General features: G+C 50.6%; 2 protein-coding genes across 4 annotated transcripts in view; one reads left to right on the top strand and one right to left on the bottom strand.

Moving 5' to 3' along the window:
* The window catches only part of LOC122392349, a 52,107-nt gene that overhangs the window by 7,600 nt on the left and 25,760 nt on the right, over positions 1–18,747 (top strand). For 2 of the 3 annotated variants that reach the window (XM_043387128.1, XM_043387126.1), the window contains exons 4-9: positions 6,507–6,699; positions 9,061–9,568; positions 10,088–11,457; positions 17,032–17,569; positions 17,936–18,153; positions 18,338–18,463. In XM_043387128.1, the coding sequence (XP_043243063.1) occupies positions 6,507–6,699; positions 9,061–9,568; positions 10,088–11,457; positions 17,032–17,569; positions 17,936–18,153; positions 18,338–18,463 (2,953 nt within the window). The remainder of the gene's footprint in view (positions 1–6,506; positions 6,700–9,060; positions 9,569–10,087; positions 11,458–17,031; positions 17,570–17,935; positions 18,154–18,337; positions 18,464–18,747) is intronic. The other variant, XM_043387127.1, reaches the window with a different exon arrangement.
* On the bottom strand, positions 1,836–4,359 carry LOC122392350 (MFS-type transporter clz9-like). The gene is made up of 2 exons (XM_043387129.1): positions 4,187–4,359; positions 1,836–3,870 (listed from the first exon to the last, which is right to left on the bottom strand). Exon 2 carries the CDS (start codon positions 3,853–3,855, stop codon positions 2,329–2,331), a length of 1,527 nt encoding a protein of 508 aa, XP_043243064.1. The 5' UTR covers positions 3,856–3,870; positions 4,187–4,359; the 3' UTR covers positions 1,836–2,328.

Genomic DNA, 18,747 nt, shown 5'->3' with positions numbered 1-18,747 from the left:
CGAGGTGTTAGTATCACTGATGTTAGAAGTCTTACACGTTAAGAGAAAGTTTAAGTCCAGAGAGCACTGATGTTAGTTGTCGGACTTTCGTCCCCATTGTGAAACGTCGTGAAACTAACATCTCAACTCAATACGGGGACGAAAGTCCGACAACTAAAATCAGTGAGGCCACAATTAGTTCCCATATCTTTGTATAACCGTACATCCATATAAGCCACTGTGCGCCGCCGTATTACGGTGGGTTTATGGGTGTTGTACATAGAGAGTCGTGTGCGCTAACTGACTGCACACCTAATATACCGGGTGGCCCAGAAAAAAACGTTCCCAACTTTAAATCAAGATTTCTTAGAAAGTGATAAAGATACAACATTGAAACTTCGAATAGTCAATGCGGCACACATTTTCAGTAAATGGTGTGATTTTCATGGTGTTCGGTAAATTACTTTTTAAACGGTTCGTGTTTCAAGCATGCCATGTAAAAATTACTTTTTTGCTCCGATGTTTACTACAAAATGTGACTGAACGGGTCACTTTCACCCAGCGGCACCGCGGCCTAGAGCCATGACTTCTACTGGCAGCTAGTCTCATTGATGGTTCGGGTCTCAGGATGACACATTCCCTCAGGCAACCACGATGGCTCTGTGCCAGCGGCATCGGAAGAAGTTTCCAGTTTTCTAACCATCTTGTGGCTCAAATGCTTTCCTGGCTGACATTCCTGGGAAAGGGTAGCTTTTCAACCAGTTTTTTTGTCATCTGCTGGCAATGTTGTTTTTCATAAGCTTCCTATTCTGTGGTCTTCTGGCACAGGAACCAGCCTGCTTTAGTTTGTTTTCCTTCTCCGGTCGATTTACTGTTTGATCTACTGAAAGGAACGTAATCAGCAGTAATCCATGCACCGTGCCACTCCTGCTCGAAACATGATTTGGTGTTGAAACGAATGGCATCCATGAGCACCATTTTGGATCAGTATTTGAATATTTGGCTCATAAGTGAGACAAAAATATTTAAATTAAGAACATACGTGTTGGTTTCATTCACGTGCTCTATTTTTTATTCTTTTTTTATAACATGAAACGGTCTAACCCAATTATCACTATCGTTTGACATCGGCAAAAAAAAAGCAAAAACGTCTTGCTTAATTCAACTCAAGATTGCCAGCTTGAAAATAATGGTATAGTGTTATAATTTGGCATATCAATGCGCAAAGAAATGACACAAACTTGATGAAAATTTTGGCTCGTTATTTGTACTCGAATTTGATACATAGGCCTCCAAAGTTCGGAACGTTTTTTCTGGGCCACCCGGTAGAGCTGCGCAAACACTTATGTTACGTGCATAGCTGTAGCCTTCAGATTCCTTTCGTTTCTTTACGAATTCACATACGTGTTCTTGGACCAATAGCCACTGCAGGAAAGACTGAATGCGTCGTAATAAAGTTTACGTTCATTGTATATTTCCTCGTCTACCAGCGCTCGCCTAGTGTTGCGTAAACCTCGGATGTTTTCACAAATGTCGCCGGAATATGTCGGGAGCTGTAAACACCCCGCAACAGTGAAATCCCAGCACCTGGGCGTTTTTCTTCTATTTTATTTACACCAGTCTTTAGTCGCACATTTCTTTTCAAATCTTTACTACGTAAGTTGACGTAAGTTTTTCTTCATAACGTACAAGTATACCGCGCTTTGAGAGAGCTCACGCTAGCCAAGTTTCTATTTGCGGATGGCTGCCGTACCAATATTTCCTGGTATGCCGACCATAGCCTGTCATCTCGAACACGTAACCTTTCTATGCAAAGCACTCAAATTTTAGCATAATTGGTAGGGTAGTGAGCCTAAAATGAGTATAGTTTTACATTATCAGTTAAATATATTCAAAACTAGAAAGGGTGTGAATAATGGCTATATGGGACATTGACATTACGTGTTCTGACTACGACGTCCTATGTGGCACAACGGTGTCAGACGAGCGGTTGTTCTGTAATAATTGCATCTTCTGACCAATGTCGGCTATACTCATTTTTTGCTCCTTCGCAAAAAATGAGTACAGTTGTTTCAACGCTCTATTGTGCCTAATCTGCTGGATTTGCGACGCTGAAATTCGCCTGGAACGTGGATATGAAATCGGTGTTGCTAACAATATAAGTATTGAAATGTAAAAAAAAATCAAGAAAATGTATTACCGGTCGTTTCAATTTATTAAGACACATAGATGACTTGAGCAGACAACAACAAACACAACCGACAATGGCCACAACACCAACCACGGTCACAGTGGCGTGGCGAACGGGCACCGCCACATTTCCAAAAACCTGCGTGAGCTTTACCCCCTCTACTTCGATCGAGTCGTCAGTTTGGTCACTTTTCGCTTCGCGGATGGCTTCTCGATCTTGTGCGACGAAGACCGCTTCTTTCCCTTCTCTTCGCGTTTCTTGGAGAGTTTCCTGTCCTGCTGTGACGACGGAGACTTCTTCCCTTTCTCTGCGCGCTTCGCCGCCTCCAGCTCGAGCCTCTGCAGAGAAGACTCTGACGTCAAGACCTCGCCGCTCTTGTTTTGAACTCGGCTGCGGCGTTTCGTCTTGTTGGCCAGGGCCGCCTTCGTCTCACTTGACTGTTCCGGACTGAGAACACTGAGCACAGCATCCTGGAGCGCCTCATCAGGTGACGGGATGTCATCACGTGACGTGCTCCCGGGTCCCACCATCCGGCTGCGAACCTTCTCAGCGTCGACTGGGAACAGACCCGAGCCGCGGAATCCGGCCACGGCGTGGACCGGATCCAGTTCCTTCCACAGCTGGGAGATGAGAGTCGGGAACACCGACTTGTCGACAGCGACGAGTCGTGACTCACGCTGCCACCGCTTCAGGATTTGCGCCCAGGCGACCTTGACCGGCTTGAACACGGCGACGTCGAGAGGCTGGATGGCGTGACTGGTGTGTGGCGGAAGACATACCACCGTGATGTTGTTGTCCTTCGCAAGCGCTGCTGTCCGATACGTCATGTGGGATCCGTGACCGTCATAGACGAGCACTGTGGGCTGACCATCATGCTTCTTGGTGATCTCTGGGACGAAGATGGTCTGGAACCAGCTCTCGAATATGTTGCCCTCCATCCAGCCTGACGGTGTCGTCCCATAGGCCGTTCCTGGCGGTCCGCCACGCATCCACGAGTCAAAGGGCTCACGTTTGGCCTTGTAGACGACGAAGGGTGGGAAGTAGTTTCCAGTGGCGTTCACGCAGAAGAGGACGCTGTATGTCGCCTTACCACAGCTGGCCGTCTTCAGGTAGGCGTCACGGGACTTGCTGGGGACGATGACCCTTGTCGAGCGCGGATCGGTCGAGAGTCCCGTCTCATCGAGGTTGTAGATGTCCGGCTTGTCCTCGAGTCCCAGGTCGACGAGCACCCCGTTGTACATGGAGAAGAAGGCGCCAACTATTTCCTCTGTCAGAGACTTGGCACGAGTGATGGTGAGGATCTCCGGTTTGCGCGACGCGAGGACACCGGCGTGACGAGCCTTGAAACGTGACAGCCAGAAGCGGGTGGGCCTGTTGTCCTTCCACTGCGTCTCTCTGCCGAGGTTGTTCAGGAACTGCTGGACCAGATCGCAGATGTCACTGGTGTCCAGTGGAAATGCTTGGCGGGCGAGGTAAGCGAGGATTTCCACCAGCTTGTCCTCTTCGGTCCTCGTCAGCACCGTCGGTCGCCCAGAGCCAGTGGAGCCGGTGACGTTGATGCCGAAGATGTGACGGCGGAGCGTCTCGTACGGCACGCCGGTGTCCTTGGCTGCCTTGTAGACGGTGAATCCATCCGCGACGAGCTTCTTCGCTCTGCCCAGATCTTCCTCCGTGTATTTCGGCATGACGATTGGTGCCACCTGACAAAAAAGAGGTCATTGTTTAATAATTCGTGCCAGGAATGTGCGCGTTTACACCAGTGCTTTTGAATCAGTGACGACGATACTCGGCAGGCAGAGGCCCGCAGCTCAGGTCGGCAGGTCCTTCAGCAGGTCCCGTATGACCAAACATTACCCAATATATCAAGAGTTCTGAGGGCATACTAAATTGCGAACCGCTACAAACCAGAATGATTACCTGATATAATTTTTTTTTTAAGTTGAAATCAGATTGTAAGCAATACACAACAAATTATCACTGAAGGAGAATCCAAGACTAATGCCATTCAAAACTCACCAGTTTTTGCCGTATGCCAGCAGGACACGCGCACGAGACGACGATCAGTGCAAAAAGGACGCGAAAAGCTCAGCCGACCCTCGGAGTCACCTCTGTCGCCGGAAACGCCTCCTGATTGGTCGAGCCGGTGCTGGTCACGTGACAGGTCACAGTGCCATTTCCGGTGACTCCCGATTGGGGGAGAGGGCACTGGTGGTCGCAGATCACATGACGTCACATCCGGTTGTACGGTATTTCGCCAAAATGGCCAGGAGTAGATAAAGCAATTAATGTCACCGCTTAACTATACAAAAATAAAATAATAATAAAAAATAAAGGAAAATGAAAAAGAAAAAAAAAAAGATCGGTGACTGAAGCTCAAGCAAATGAGAATCGACCGAAACGAGTTCCAACGCTTACCGTATCGCGCTTACAAATACGCTGCAGCGTCAGTCATTGTGGCCATCGAAGATGGCCGGTAGATCGTAATCATAACCAAAATAATCCCGGAAATGTCTTTGGAGGCGATATTTAGCAGGCGGTGGAGTAGCCATGCTCAAATTCACACTTTTCATACTATACTCATTTTTTGCAACACTTTGTGGAACTATACTCATTTTATAGAAATTTACAAATGCTAAAATTTTTGCATTACGCTTTCGAATTTTCGATTATTTTTTACGGCTGCCAGCAAGCTCAGTGCATGAGACAAACAGCTGAAAAGGTAGAATTATTTCAGCAGTGCACATATTTTCACCAGGGCCCTGTTCATGAACCCCGGCGGTCGCTGCGGCCGCTGCGGCCGCTGCGGTCAGCCGGGTTGTTACGTCACGAAAAGGGGCGGGGCTCATGTAGTATGACGAATGTATGACGTCACCTTGCTGCGGCCGCTGCGATCTCTGCGGCCGCAATCCAGCGACCGCCGAGCCGCAAGAAAACTAATTGCACTGAACTTGGCGCACCGAAGTCAAATAGGCGCAAGCCGTGTTGTCATGGAGACGATTTTGTAAACAAATTATCTAGCGGTGTGCGTCAGTCGTAAAGAATTATCGGAAACTATTTCGGCAGCAGACGCTGTTCATGGAACGCTGCTGCGGCCGAGTGAGTGATGACGTTTCAAAAATGGGCGGGGCTTAGAACCTGCGGCCGGCCGCAGCGACCGCAGACTTCATGAACAGGGCCCAGGCTTCACTTTTTAGCATGTACTTTTTGTGACATTTTTGAAAAAAGCATTCAATCATTTTTCAGACCAAAGTTGCTTGACATTTGGCGATGGACGTATTTGCAACTGTTGCAGTAGACCTTCGGACGCACTGTGTATTTTTTTCTTATTTTTGTTCAAAATAACTTTGGCGTAATGCACATTTTCCAAAACTATACTCATTTTTTTTTGCGTATACTCATTTTAGGCTCACTACCCTATTTTTTAAAATGAGAGAGCTCGTGGGCTTCACTGGCACTCGTCGACGATATTCCGTTTTATATTATGACGTTGCCATCTTTCTGCGCCTTGCGTTGGCGACTCGCTCTGAGTTTTGGCAGCGCTCGGCGACCGAAACATTGGCCAAACTGATAAAGTTTGGAGGAGTGTTATCTTCCGGTCGCACTGGCCGGGTCGCAGTGCCGTTTCCCCAATCAGACCGGTCGGAGACTGCCGGTCAGACTGGATAGACTGGATGACAGTTGGCTCGACTATTGTTCAGTGTTGCTGATGGCAAGATTCCTATGCTGATGTCGCGATTGGCACTCGCCCTGTTCTGTAAGAAGTTTATAATTGGTCGTTGTGAACCCCACAATTAATATCGTGCGTTGTTTATGTGGGTTAATTTGGGGGCGGTGGCCTGACAAGGGAAGTGGGTAAGATACCGTACTCTCTCTCTCTCTCTCTCTCTCTCTCTCTCTCTCTCTCTCTCTCTCTCTCTCTCTCTCTCTCTCTCTCTCTCTCTCTCTCTCTCTCTCTCTCTCTCTCTCTCTCTCTCTCTCTCCCCTCTCTCCCTCACCCTCTCCCTCTCCCTCTCCCTCTCCCTCTCCCTCTCCCTCTCCCTCTCCCTCTCCCTCTCCCTCTCCCTCTCCCTCTCCCTCTCCCTCTCCCTCTCCCTCTCCCTCTCCCTCTCCCTCTCCCTCTCCCTCTCCCTCTCCCTCTCCCTCTCCCTCTCCCTCTCCCTCTCCCTCCCCTCTCTCTCTAGTTCTTTCTCTCTCTCTGGCTCTTTCTCTCTTTCTCTTTCTCTTTCTCTTCTTTGGCACCCCCACTCCCTGTCCTCCAGCGCTCTCCCTCCCCTTCTTTATCACTCAGCCCGCCCTCTGAGACTCTCTAACTTGCCGTCGTGTCCCGTTTTTTCAGGTGCGTGTCTCGCCTCGTGCAGGGCCTCATCTACCAGTTCCAGCGGGACGTGCACGAGGCGTGTAGCGTGCAGCTGGCCGGCGGCGGGGCGCTCGGCGAGAGGCCAGAGTCCGAGCTGGGGGCCGTGCTGCGCTACATGGTGGCCGGCAGGGGATGGATGATTCTACACGTCATCAACGCACTACCCTCCGCGGTAGGTGGCGGTTACACAGAGACAGAATCACTTGTGGGGAGATGCGCAGTTGTACAGACAAAGAAACACACAAACACAGGCGTAGGTGTGGATACACAGGGACGAGCAGACACAAACACAGATATACGGAGTACGGACACACAGGCACAATGAAACGTAGACGCGGATACACCAGGCACACAACATGCAGACACTAACATAGATATGTACAGAGATAGCCGGACTCACAAACACAAAGGCATGAAGATACAGAAAGATAATTGTATTGATAATTGTCATACACACTCACTCAGGCAAGAGGACACCCAGAAATACGCCGATTGTGAGGGGTTTGATGTTAGCTGATGGGTGCTCTGTTCAACCCAACACTTGATAGTACAGCTACGTCGGCTACCCGGTTCATTCGATTGTCTAAATGCCTCTGACGGTCCAACCTCTGTAGTGAGTCCAATCGAGCAGCAATCGAGTAGCATTCGGAGGATCCGAGACATTTTCAAAACTGGGGCCTTCGACGCCTTCCGCCGTTGAACCTGACCGCGTCATGCATGGAACGGACCTTTTGTCAGCAGTACACGGTCTTATGTAAATCACGACTTGTTGCCCTCGGTGCGCTGACGAACCGTGTGGCTACTGCCTGCGTGTGCCTGCCATTCCTCCGCCCCCAAACTCATACAAACAACCACGCAGTGTGCGCACCTGTGAACTTGTGACTGTTTTTTTCTCGGATCTGTGATTCTGGGATTCTCGTGGTCCCAGAAGTCATTGTGGTAACAAGTGCCTGCTGTTATTTCTGCTATCGTGAGTCAGTGTCCGATAAAGCCTCGTTGCTGGTGCACCCCATAACACCAGAGTCAGTATCGGGTTATTCACAGTTTGCGCGATGGTCAGAAAGTGGGTCGGTGCGGTGTCCACACACAGTCTGTTGACCGATTGCCGAGAGGGTTGAACTAAGCGGCCGATACCGCCCCACATTGGAACGACAGCCCGACGACCGGCGATGTGTGAGACGTGAGCCGATGGTATGCTGCTCACTGTTGACCGTTAGCTCGATGAACGATTGAACAGGAAGCGATGCAGGGGCGCATGGCAGGGCTCGATTTTTCCGCGCAGAGTTTCTAACTTAACAACTTCACCATGTGCGACTTCACCGTGTGATGAAGCATATCTGAAGATTTGCAAAGAAAGTTTATTTATTTATTTATTTATTTATTTATTTATTTATTTATTTATTTATTTATTTATTTATTTATTTATTTATTTATTTATTTATTTATTTATCATCAATGGCCTAGCCCAGTGACCTGATCGATTCTTTCCGTCCCCTGGAATCGCCTCGTGGTCATCCATGTGATTACCTTTGAATAAGCTTCGGTGATTCGCCTTTCCTAGTTTCTCATTAAGCTGTCCACCAGTCCCTGTTGCCTCGACGACATCTCAGGGTCACCAGTGGCCGCCGTGGCTGAACAAACTGCCATGCAATCTGATCAAGAGGGTCGATCCCGTTCGTATATGACATCGGCTGTCCCAAACATTTGGCCCATTTCCAAACGAGACCCTTCTCCGATCATAAATGACATGGGCGAGCCCAAATATCATGGGCACCATTCCGAAATAACGATGCCTGCCCAACTAGCGGAGCTCCTTTGCAAATTGTTTCGTGACATAAGGCTTCCATGAGGTTGGATGGAAGCTTTTGTAGCGTGCTCATCGTGATATATGTATAACATGCTGTAAATTCAATGAAATGCAAGACCTGCTAGAAAATGAAGAATTATGAACACAACAGTCGCCAAACATGTGCTCTTTTTATGGTAGTGCTGGCAGCTGAATAATGAATGTTTTAAAACCTATTTTTATGAGGTCTGCCAGCTATGGGTGCAATTTGTTTACAAAGCCGTGCAGAAAGGTTACCTATTGTTTATTCACAGAATTCTTTGCGGGCACTACCTGTGACTATCTTTCCAGAACCCCCGACGTTTGCGCCATTGACGTGTTATTGCGTTGCATTTCCAAAATTCATTGAACCTTATCTTGGTGTCCGGCTATGGCGAAATACATAAACAAGATTAAGTAACAATTTGGTTGCTCGACATATTTGTCGAGCTTCCAATACTGTGTTGCAATCACTAGCCCTATTGCATTTCCAACTCTGCATGTTTCTCAAGATCATATGAGAAGGAGACCTTTCCGGTGTATTTCTCAACTATCATGCTTTAATTTTAATTCGTAGATATCGGTTATCTTTGCGGTATCTCAACCATCTGCAATAGCTGTTCTTGCATTTACCGTTCTGAACCCTGATCGCTGGAGTGAATGATGCACCAACCCACTGTCACGGCGCTCCTCTCGTCTGGCCGACAGAGCATTCGCATATCTCCGGAGACGGTGGAGCTGATCTGCTCACTGCTGGCACCGATGGCCAACCACGCGCTGCTGATGCAGGATACCGCCTCCAGCAAGGAGAAACAACAAAACAGGGATAAAGATGGAGAGGACTCTCGAGACGCGGAGAAATCGGACGACACGAAAGATTCCTCCAAAGACTGTCCGGCGGCTCGGGAGGCTCAGAAGTGCGAGTCGCCTACTGGGTCTGCGAACCTTCCAACTGAGTCCGACGTTCGCCCCAAGACGCCTCAGAAGGGTTTACCGAAGAAGTCGGTCAGATCACAGGAGTGTCGGGGAGCGGAGAGCCCGTCTCGGCCCGAGTCTCGGCAGTCCTCTGCTGACGCGCAGTCGGAGGGGGAGCTGCCGGACGCCCCTGCGGACGGCCTGTACCCGGTACCGATCAGTTGGGAGACGGCAGCGGTACACGGCACGCCCCTCTGTCCCCACACTGAGCGGCTGCTGGCCGCGCGGAGAAGCCAGTCAGGTGAGATTGCGTCCGAAGAGAAGCAGACCATAGTACTGTGCATTACACAGACTTGTATACCTGGTATTGCACTTTATTTAAATTGTACGCTACAAGCAGACAGGCTCACAATCCGGTATCTCACTTTATACAGGCGGTCAAACCATAAGCGCAACATGAAGTGACCTGATGCTTTGATCAAAATGTCTTTGCACGAATAGTTTGACTTGTCGCTCGCCGGTTTGATTGAATGTATGCGTCTTGCCTTGGGCCGTGTAGGATGTTTGCCATTCCTGCAAGGAAAGGCGATACGCTCCTTAAGCTTACTTTTCATCGTTTATCGCTGTTCTGTGTTTATGGAGCAGATTGCCAGTCGCGGTTATTCTATCCTTCTCATTGGACCGCTAATGAAAGCAGAATAAAAACACGAGTGTCTATTTCGTTTCCGGTTGATATCCGTTAGGAATTGGATCCGTGTGCTATTTCTCCGTTTCGGTGCTCGCTGGGCCATGTGTTTACGCCCTTCCTCCCTCTCCCCAGCAGAGGGGTCGCGGCCACCCTCCCCGGCCGGCAGCAGCGACGAGTCTGACGCGGAGGGCGCCGCTGCGCTGGAGCGGCTGCACGCCCGGCCGGCGCTGGTGGTGTCACGCCGTCCAGAGGCCGACTGCTGGGACTACCTGTCGGTGGCCGGCGCCGCCAGCAGCGACGAGCGGCCGCCCTGGGTGGCTCAGCCGCGCGCCGAGCGGCCGGCAGACTGGACGGCACGGTACCGGCCCCTGCTGGTGCGCCGCCACCTACCGCCCGACGCCGTCATCCGCCTCGGCCTGTCGCTGCTGACGCGCTGCTGTATGAGGGCGGCCCCCGGCCAGGCCGACCCGCGCTGCGCCGTCTGCCTGCGCACCGCCCTCAAACTGGTGGACACTAAGAGGGCGAGAAGTGTGGTGCCGGAACACGCGCTGCTGCTAGCGGTGGCCACCGCTGGACCTGCACTAGTGACGCGTCCTGATATGATACTGCCCCACATAGAGACATTCGCGGCGGCTGAGAGGGCCGGTGGAGACGGCTCCCTCTCCGGGCGGGCACTGCTCGTGGTGGTAAGGTGTCTGACTCTGCTAGCGTATCAGAGCGTGCGAAACCCCCAGGAGGCGCCCGGTGTGTGGCCGGAGACTCTGGCGCTCTGGGGTAAGCTACAGGTGACGGAGGCTCTGCAGCGGTATTTTAGTGAACCCGGCGCTGAGCCAGAGCTGTGCCGCGCCCTGGCCTCGGCCATCGCGTCAGCTGTGATTGCGCTGAAGGAGCTGCGGGCTCCACCGCCGGTGGCTGGTGGCCGGCGCCGCGCGCCCGACGGCTGCGGAGGCGGCCCGCTCAGTGCGCACCACTGCCCGAAGCAGCCGGCCGGGCTGTCCGGCTGTCCGGCGGCGTTCCTGTCCGAGCAGCTGCTGCGGCTGGCCGCTGCGCCGCCGGACCGCGCGCTGCGGGCGCAGCTGATCCAGACTGCCGAGCAGAGCGGGGTGTGCTGCTGCCTGCCGCCGGCGGCCGCGCTGCCGGCGCTGGCCGCTGCCGTGGAGTCTGCTGGCTCGGCGGCCGGCTGCCGCCTCACACTGCGGCTGATGGAGGGGACTCTGGCGCAGCTGGGCGGGGCGGCCAGCTCTGTGGACTGCCGAGTGTGTGACCCGGACCGGGGACCGGCCGACGGCGGCCGCTGGCTGCCCGCCGGGACCGTGTACGCGCGCCTGCTGACCGCCGTGCACGCGTCCCCCGGGCGCCGCCGGCTGCTCGGCCAGCACCTGCTGCGTGTGCTGACCACGGCTCACCCGCGGCTGCGGCTGGTGCTGCTGCGCGACCTGCTGCTGCCGCTGCTGCCGCCGGCGGACGACGGATGCGCTGCCGGAGACATTTCACAACACCAGGTGAGTGTTTAACTGTTCACACCAGAAACTGGGGTGTGGTGACTCGGGATGTAGTGCCTTGCTGCTGGGGTGTACTACTCGAAGGTTTTAATACTCGATGCTGATAGTCAGACATTCGTGCTGTTTATATTCCTTTGTCTGTCGCACTAACCTAATTTTAAATCTGTCTACAGTCTCGAACATCTGTTTGATTTGAAGCGATCGATTCCTTGAGATCCATTTATAGATAGAGCTTCTGCGTTTTTCTTGAACTGGGAAATTTCACGTCGACAGCAAACAGGCGCGCCGATTCTTATTCTCGTAACTGTAACATGATCCAGATACTACACGGTGACAGCGAAAAACAATAACAAGCAATGTTATCCTTAGCTTGCCAATGACTATCTACCCGGTTTATGAAATCTTTTTGTTAAAGATGCGCTTACATGATGTAATGTATGCCAAGGGTATTGATAGGAGTTTCAAAAACACGTGTTCCGTCCGTTTTGTCTTTGTTTTGACGAATGAAACGACTGGATTGAGAGTTTAGGCACGAGGGATCACGTTGGTATTCCACTCTTGCAATGATGAGCAAAGGAAGAACGTGGATAGACAACCGTACCGTGACAAAGGCCATGCCTCCCCCGGTGCTGAGTGGAACGGCTCCCCGGCTGACGGCTGAACTATAGTAAACACGCATACCTCACGCCGGCATGGGTGGGGATAACGGGAGCTGAAAAAGGCTATCCGTTTGGACTGTGACCAGCGAAACGCTGATCTTGTGACCAGCGAAACGTCGTCCGTCGTCTGCCGCCGGCGGACGACGGATGCGCTGCCGGAGACATTTCACAACACCAGGTGAGTGTTTAACTGTTCACACCAGAAACTGGGGTGTGGTGACTCGGGATGTAGTGCCTTGCTGCTGGGGTGTACTACTCGAAGGTTTTAATACTCGATGCTGATAGTCAGACATTCGTGCTGTTTATATTCCTTTGTCTGTCGCACTAACCTAATTTTAAATCTGTCTACAGTCTCGAACATCTGTTTGATTTGAAGCGATCGATTCCTTGAGATCCATTTATAGATAGAGCTTCTGCGTTTTTCTTGAACTGGGAAATTTCACGTCGACAGCAAACAGGCGCGCCGATTCTTATTCTCGTAACTGTAACATGATCCAGATACTACACGGTGACAGCGAAAAACAATAACAAGCAATGTTATCCTTAGCTTGCCAATGACTATCTACCCGGTTTATGAAATCTTTTTGTTAAAGATGCGCTTACATGATGTAATGTATGCCAAGGGTATTGATAGGAGTTTCAAAAACACGTGTTCCGTCCGTTTTGTCTTTGTTTTGACGAATGAAACGACTGGATTGAGAGTTTAGGCACGAGGGATCACGTTGGTATTCCACTCTTGCAATGATGAGCAAAGGAAGAACGTGGATAGACAACCGTACCGTGACAAAGGCCATGCCTCCCCCGGTGCTGAGTGGAACGGCTCCCCGGCTGACGGCTGAACTATAGTAAACACGCATACCTCACGCCGGCATGGGTGGGGATAACGGGAGCTGAAAAAGGCTATCCGTTTGGACTGTGACCAGCGAAACGCTGATCTTGTGCCAGGTCTGCACAACAGAGCTCTCTGTGAATGACTGGAACATGTCCATGTTAGTCAAAATTGATAATTGCGTACTGTGATGTTCCGGGCCTGGTCGTCTGTGTATAGTTCGGTGGTCCGTTCATCTTCATTCATATCGGTGCGTTACTGTGTTTTCTGCCGTATTTGCCGATCGGACGCGGGGTCTGCTTTCACGTTATCTCGTCCAATGTTTATACAGTGCGTATTTAAAGGGAGATAATGAGCTTTCTTTTTTCTTAAATAAAAATTACTCGACATCTATACTATTTGTACTGTAGTTTCTATAAAATATGAAAATTTCCTAGCACAGTTTCGTATGTGAAAAATGTTTTTATTTTTGCAAAAAAGAAGCAGTACTTGCAGTACTTGTAACACCCACCGAAATGCGTTGTCCTTCTCTATAAAAAAGTCGCAGTATATGGCGCTTTTGTTTCAAACAGCGACGCTTGGGTTTTTGTTTTTGTTATCGCCTTGTCGTTGCTTGGTTGTAAGGATTCTAATTTGAATTAGAGTTAATTCGGTTTAGAATTAATTAGATTCGTACATAGTGCCTACTCTTCTTTGTTTCCAAGTATTATTTTGCGCCACAAATGAACGGCATGCGCCAGAAACGCAGCCAAATCTTGCGATTGCGACTACGAAATTCATTATTTTGGCCTCAGAGCCTGAAGCGAAAAATACAAGCATATTTATTTCAAAAAGACTTCAGGTTTGTCGAACGGTGTTATGAGAATTTTGATAACAGTACTGCATAAGTTTTTCAGTGATGCCGCAAAAGTGTTGTATCTATCTTCTTTTATTGTGCAGTCGGCGGGACCGATTCAAAATTGAGTCGTTGCTACTAAAATAGCAGCATATGGACACAGATGATGAACAGGAAAAATAGTTGCGTAAATTTAGACATAAACCACCCCCAAACCATTAATATCTTTTGAAGGCACTATAGACGACCATTAACCCGCGCCCTGATGGGGGGGGGGCCATTTTGGCCCCCCCCTGTGGTTTTTCCTAAATAGCGAGAAAACGGCGGCGCGCAGCGCCGCCAAATTTTGGGTACCTTACCGGACATCAATTTGACACCTTCACACAAAATTTCAAGTCACAGGTCACCTCAGGTCAGGAGTTATTGAGGTCAAACTGAGGTCATGTTCGAGTAAAAATGAGCAAAAAACATGACATCTTGAAACGCCCACCAATTCTACAGTTCACAAGCAATTTTAAAGTTCTTTATGTGGTTGTGTAGAGAAAAGACGGCGCTACAAAACTGCTATCTCGGATTTTTGAAATTTTTGGATTTTGACCCCCAAAAATCAAAAAAATTGATTTTTTTAGAAAAACTCAAAAAATTTCCAAAAAATTTTCGAATTTCGAAAAAACCGGAATATATGTGATAGTCCCTGCGCTCTTCGATATACATACCAAATTTGAGATCGATACCTCTTTTTTTGGCCAAGTTATAGCGAAAAAACTGTTAAAAATTGATGACGTCAAATTTTTGAACTCAATTTTTAGCAATTCTAGACCTCGTAGCTCAAAACAGAGACCACCATTGAACTCCCCGTGACGAGCTGCATCGAATCGATACCCATTTTATGCAAAAATATCAACTTTGAAATTTGACCTAATTTGACCTGACCTTGACCTGACCTTGACCTGACCTTGACCAAAACGTGACCTAAGCTGGCCCTAAAGTCTGTCTGACCCACATAATCGCATTTGTCATGTAAAATGGACCATAAAACATGTATCACACGACACTTTCATATTGTGACCCCCCAGTGACCTGACCTCTGTGACCTGACCTGGTATCAGTGACCTCAAATAGCAAAATATGTGTTTGAAGAACATTTCCCCATCGATGATTTTCAGTGAAATGCATTTTACACGATTTTACAACGCATTTCTTGAAATGCCTGTAAACGGTGAAAATTCGACCTTTGACCTGACCTGTGACGTCATCGGTTTGACCGAGGTCAATGAAATTGGGTCACAAGGTAGTTCCCTGTTGGGGCTATCCAACACCGTTTACCGCTTGTCGTTATGTTGCGTGGTTCTCGAGATCTGAGGGGGGGGGGCCAAAATGGCCCCCCCCCCATCAGACCGCGTTGCTCGGCAGACCCCATCTGGGCGCGGGTTAACTAACTAGATGTGATGAAGATCAAATGTGAGGAATACGTTCATTTTACAAAATTACATGCAAGTACCAAAAAGTGATGTAAGTACTTATTCAACGGTCATTTTCAGCGCTCCCCGCTAACGTGACTTCAAGTTGAGATATTTGCGGCAAGGTACCGAATTGAGCAAAATGGTTTTAATTTACATTATAACTTGTTGTGTTTTGTCAGAAAATGGCCCTAACTCAGATTTTGTGGAAAAAGGTCATAATCTCCCTTTAATGTCGGTCTCCGTCTACGGCTGATGACACACAGCGGGGTGTATCGCTATCCAGGGATGACCTTCAGTGCCCGATGGATTACGGAAGCCCCCGAGCGCCCTCCTCCCCTCCCTTCACCCGCCCCCACCCCTCTATATGTTGTAGGGTTTCTTGGTAAACGATTGTGGCGCCGTGGAATGTGGAATAATTTTAATTCCGGCCGTACTTACGGAGCTATTAGCTGCACGCTAGTGTGCCATCTTGGAGTGGGGCAGGGGGAGGGCTTCATTAACCCCAATGTGTTCCTGTGTGTACGGTTATAATTAACGATAGCGCTCTGTAAGCTTTCGTTTTTGTTGTTGTTGTTGTTGTTGTTGTTGTTGTTGTTGTTGTTGTTGTTGTTGTTGTTGTTTTTTTTAGTGATCCTTATCCAGTCTTTTTTTCCGGCGGGTGGCTCGTTATTTTGACAGATCTTCGATTGGCCAGATGGTCTGCTTCTTTTCACTACACGTGGTTATCAAACAGTATATGCTAATTAAATCCGATTCCTAGTATTTGTTTTGCCGCGGAAACATCCACAGCCATTATTATCAGATCAATGATAACCTCTGAATTTGTCCTTGTCATGCCTCTAATGTTAATATGTTTTTGTCTTGCTCCCTCCGTTCCGTCGATTCCATCCTCAGGATAGTCGGAATTCTTCTCCAGCCTCCACCCCCTGTTGCGGGCTGGACGGACAACTTTATCCCATGTGGGAAGCTCCCCTGGGAGCAGGCCCGTAGCCGGGTGCGGTGGGGTGGGTGTCAGGGAGCTGGGTGGCCTGTCCACTAGGCGCTGGATTGGCTGAGCCCCGAAGACTCACTAGGGTGCTTGCCCAATGCCCATACCAATGTCTCCCCTTATGATAATTCCTATCATCCCTCCGGCTCTGAAATAGTCTCGTTAGACCAAAAGAGCCTAACCCAACAAAACAAACAAAATTGTCTTGCTGTTTACTCCCCAGGGACGGAAGTAGTGACTTCTCAGCTTGTCTAATGACTTTCTGCTCCCCCAGCTCTATGCATGTTGGGGAGTGCCTTCCTGCCCCCTCATGTGTGACAATGAGTTCCTGACTACCTCCCACGGTACCCCCGTGTGTGGTGAGAAGTGTGAGCTCTCCCAGCCCTGTGCTAAGAGCATCTGCTTACCCCGCTTGTTTGCTTGTTTGTTTTGTTGGGTTAGGCCCTTTCTGTCTGACGAGACCATTTCAGGCTGGGAGGATGATGGGAATTAGGGGGAGACATTAGTCTGGCCGGGCACCTTGGTGAGTCGCCGGGGCTGAGCCCGTCCCAAAGGACAGGCCGACCAGCCCCCCAAGTACTCAATGCACCCGGCTATGGGCGTGCTCCCTTAGGAGCTGCGATGCGCTCCAATGGGAGCCGCCCGCATGGGATAAAGTAGCCCGTCCAGCCGGGATCAGGGGGTTGGGGAGTGGAGGAGAAGGATTTGTCTGTCCTGAGGATGGAATAGAGGGAACGGAGGCTTACCCCGCCATGTGTGTCGAAGTATTACCTGCTCACTGCGTGCCCGTCGACCGCCAGGAGTACCTGATAACTCTGAGCGTGTCGGCGTGTCGACTGGTGCTGGAGGACACCTCTGCCGCGGACGATGACCCGGCGGTGGCCGTGGTACGCCGGCGTCTTCACCCTGCTCAGCTCACCGGTCTGCTGCACCGACCGCGGCTCCGGCGGCGAGCCCTCACACTGCTGGCGCTCCTGGCGGCCGCCGAGACAGGCAGTGGTTCACAGACACCGCCGCCAGGTGACAGCACCGCCGCGCTGATGGACACCCTGCTGGCTCACACGGGGAGTCTCTCGCGTGCCCTGCTAGTTGGAGACGCACACCCTACAGACTCGAGTCCGGCGATCAGCGGAGCTCTCCCGCCGTCCCTGGAGGCTGATCTGCCCCAGCTGACGGACATGTGGCAGGCGTTCGTCACGGCCATCTCCCAGTGGAAGCTGTTGGGGGAGGCGGTGCTGTCCCGCTACCCGGACCTGGGCCGCGACCTGGCCTCGGCTCTGGACCGGCTGCTGCGCTTCCTGGGGTCTCTGGAGCGGGACGCAGGAGATGGTGAAACAGGTGCGTCTCCACCGCTATAAAGGCGCCTAGTGGTGATTAAGGGATCGACATCTTGATTTGTGTAAAGTGGGAATTCTGTGGTTCTTGGGAAAACAGGAGTTTTTTTCATACTTTGTAAAGAATATCATGTTTCAAAACGCCCAAGAAACTCTCAAAGATTGTGAAGCACATCTAAATTATGCAGCTTTGTTCTCTGCCCTTGTTCACGGCGTTGGCTGCTTGGTCTTAGGCGCCATTTCTGAAAAGCTTTGAGGACCGCTCAGTCTAACGCCTGGCCGCCTTTTCTGTTACTACTTACTGCAGTGGCGAACCTCTTGTTTCTCTGGCGGTTAACCCGACGTTTCTCCTTTTTATCTGTGTCTGCAGCGCTGGACCTGTGTGCGGCCGAGTCGTGCTGCCGGCTGCTGGCCGTGCTACTGGAGGCCGCCCTGCTGGTCGCCCAGCTGACCCAGCAGCAGGCGCAGCTGGAGCGCCGGCTGGCGGCCGCGCTGGCCGCGCTCCGACCCCGCTCCGGGGCTCTGCTCAGTCGGCTGGCCGACCTGCTCATGGACCGCTGCCAGCCGCCGCCCAGCGGCTCACAGCAGGTGGGAAACGAAAAAAAAAAACGCGTTTTAAACTTTGAAAGAGATTGGCTATTTTATTTTGCTTCACGAAGCTGGCCGTGTGCTGTAGAATTATTGTTGTCTCTGATCTTCGACCTATCTCGGCCAGTATTACCTACTGTTCCTCTGACGCTAACGTACCCCTCCGTTTGTGTCGCTTTTCCAGTCGGAGTTTTGCTCGGACGCCGGTTCGGTGCCCTCCTCTGACGGGGAGTCGACACAGAGCCCGCCCGGATCGACGGACGGCTACGACGCCGACTTTGAGATCACCGAGGGACCGGCGCCGCACCAGGTCAGGAGAACGGTCGTTTGGTTGTGGGTGGCTCATTCTTCACTAGCCACTAGCGTAGTGAAGATGCTCATCTCTCCGCTTAATTCAATCCATTCGCAAAAAAATGACACAAACTGATCGTTATCTTTCCCGTAAAAGTATTATTTTACTTCTTCTTCCTGAGGTCAGATGGTTCATGTGTAGCAATCGTCTGTCCCTTTCTGCAGGCGCGTGCCTCGGTGAGCCTTTAATGCTCATCTGACTGTCCCATCTGCGGTCTGTTATCTGACCGCCGCTGCTGCCCG

The sequence above is a fragment of the Amphibalanus amphitrite genome, unplaced genomic scaffold (assembly GCF_019059575.1).
Source record: "Amphibalanus amphitrite isolate SeventyFive unplaced genomic scaffold, NRLGWU_Aamphi_draft 000483F_arrow, whole genome shotgun sequence".
NCBI classification, from domain to species: Eukaryota; Metazoa; Arthropoda; class Thecostraca; order Balanomorpha; family Balanidae; genus Amphibalanus; species Amphibalanus amphitrite.
Note: the sequence above shows the minus strand (reverse complement) of the source record. Positions and strands in the feature narration are given on the sequence as shown.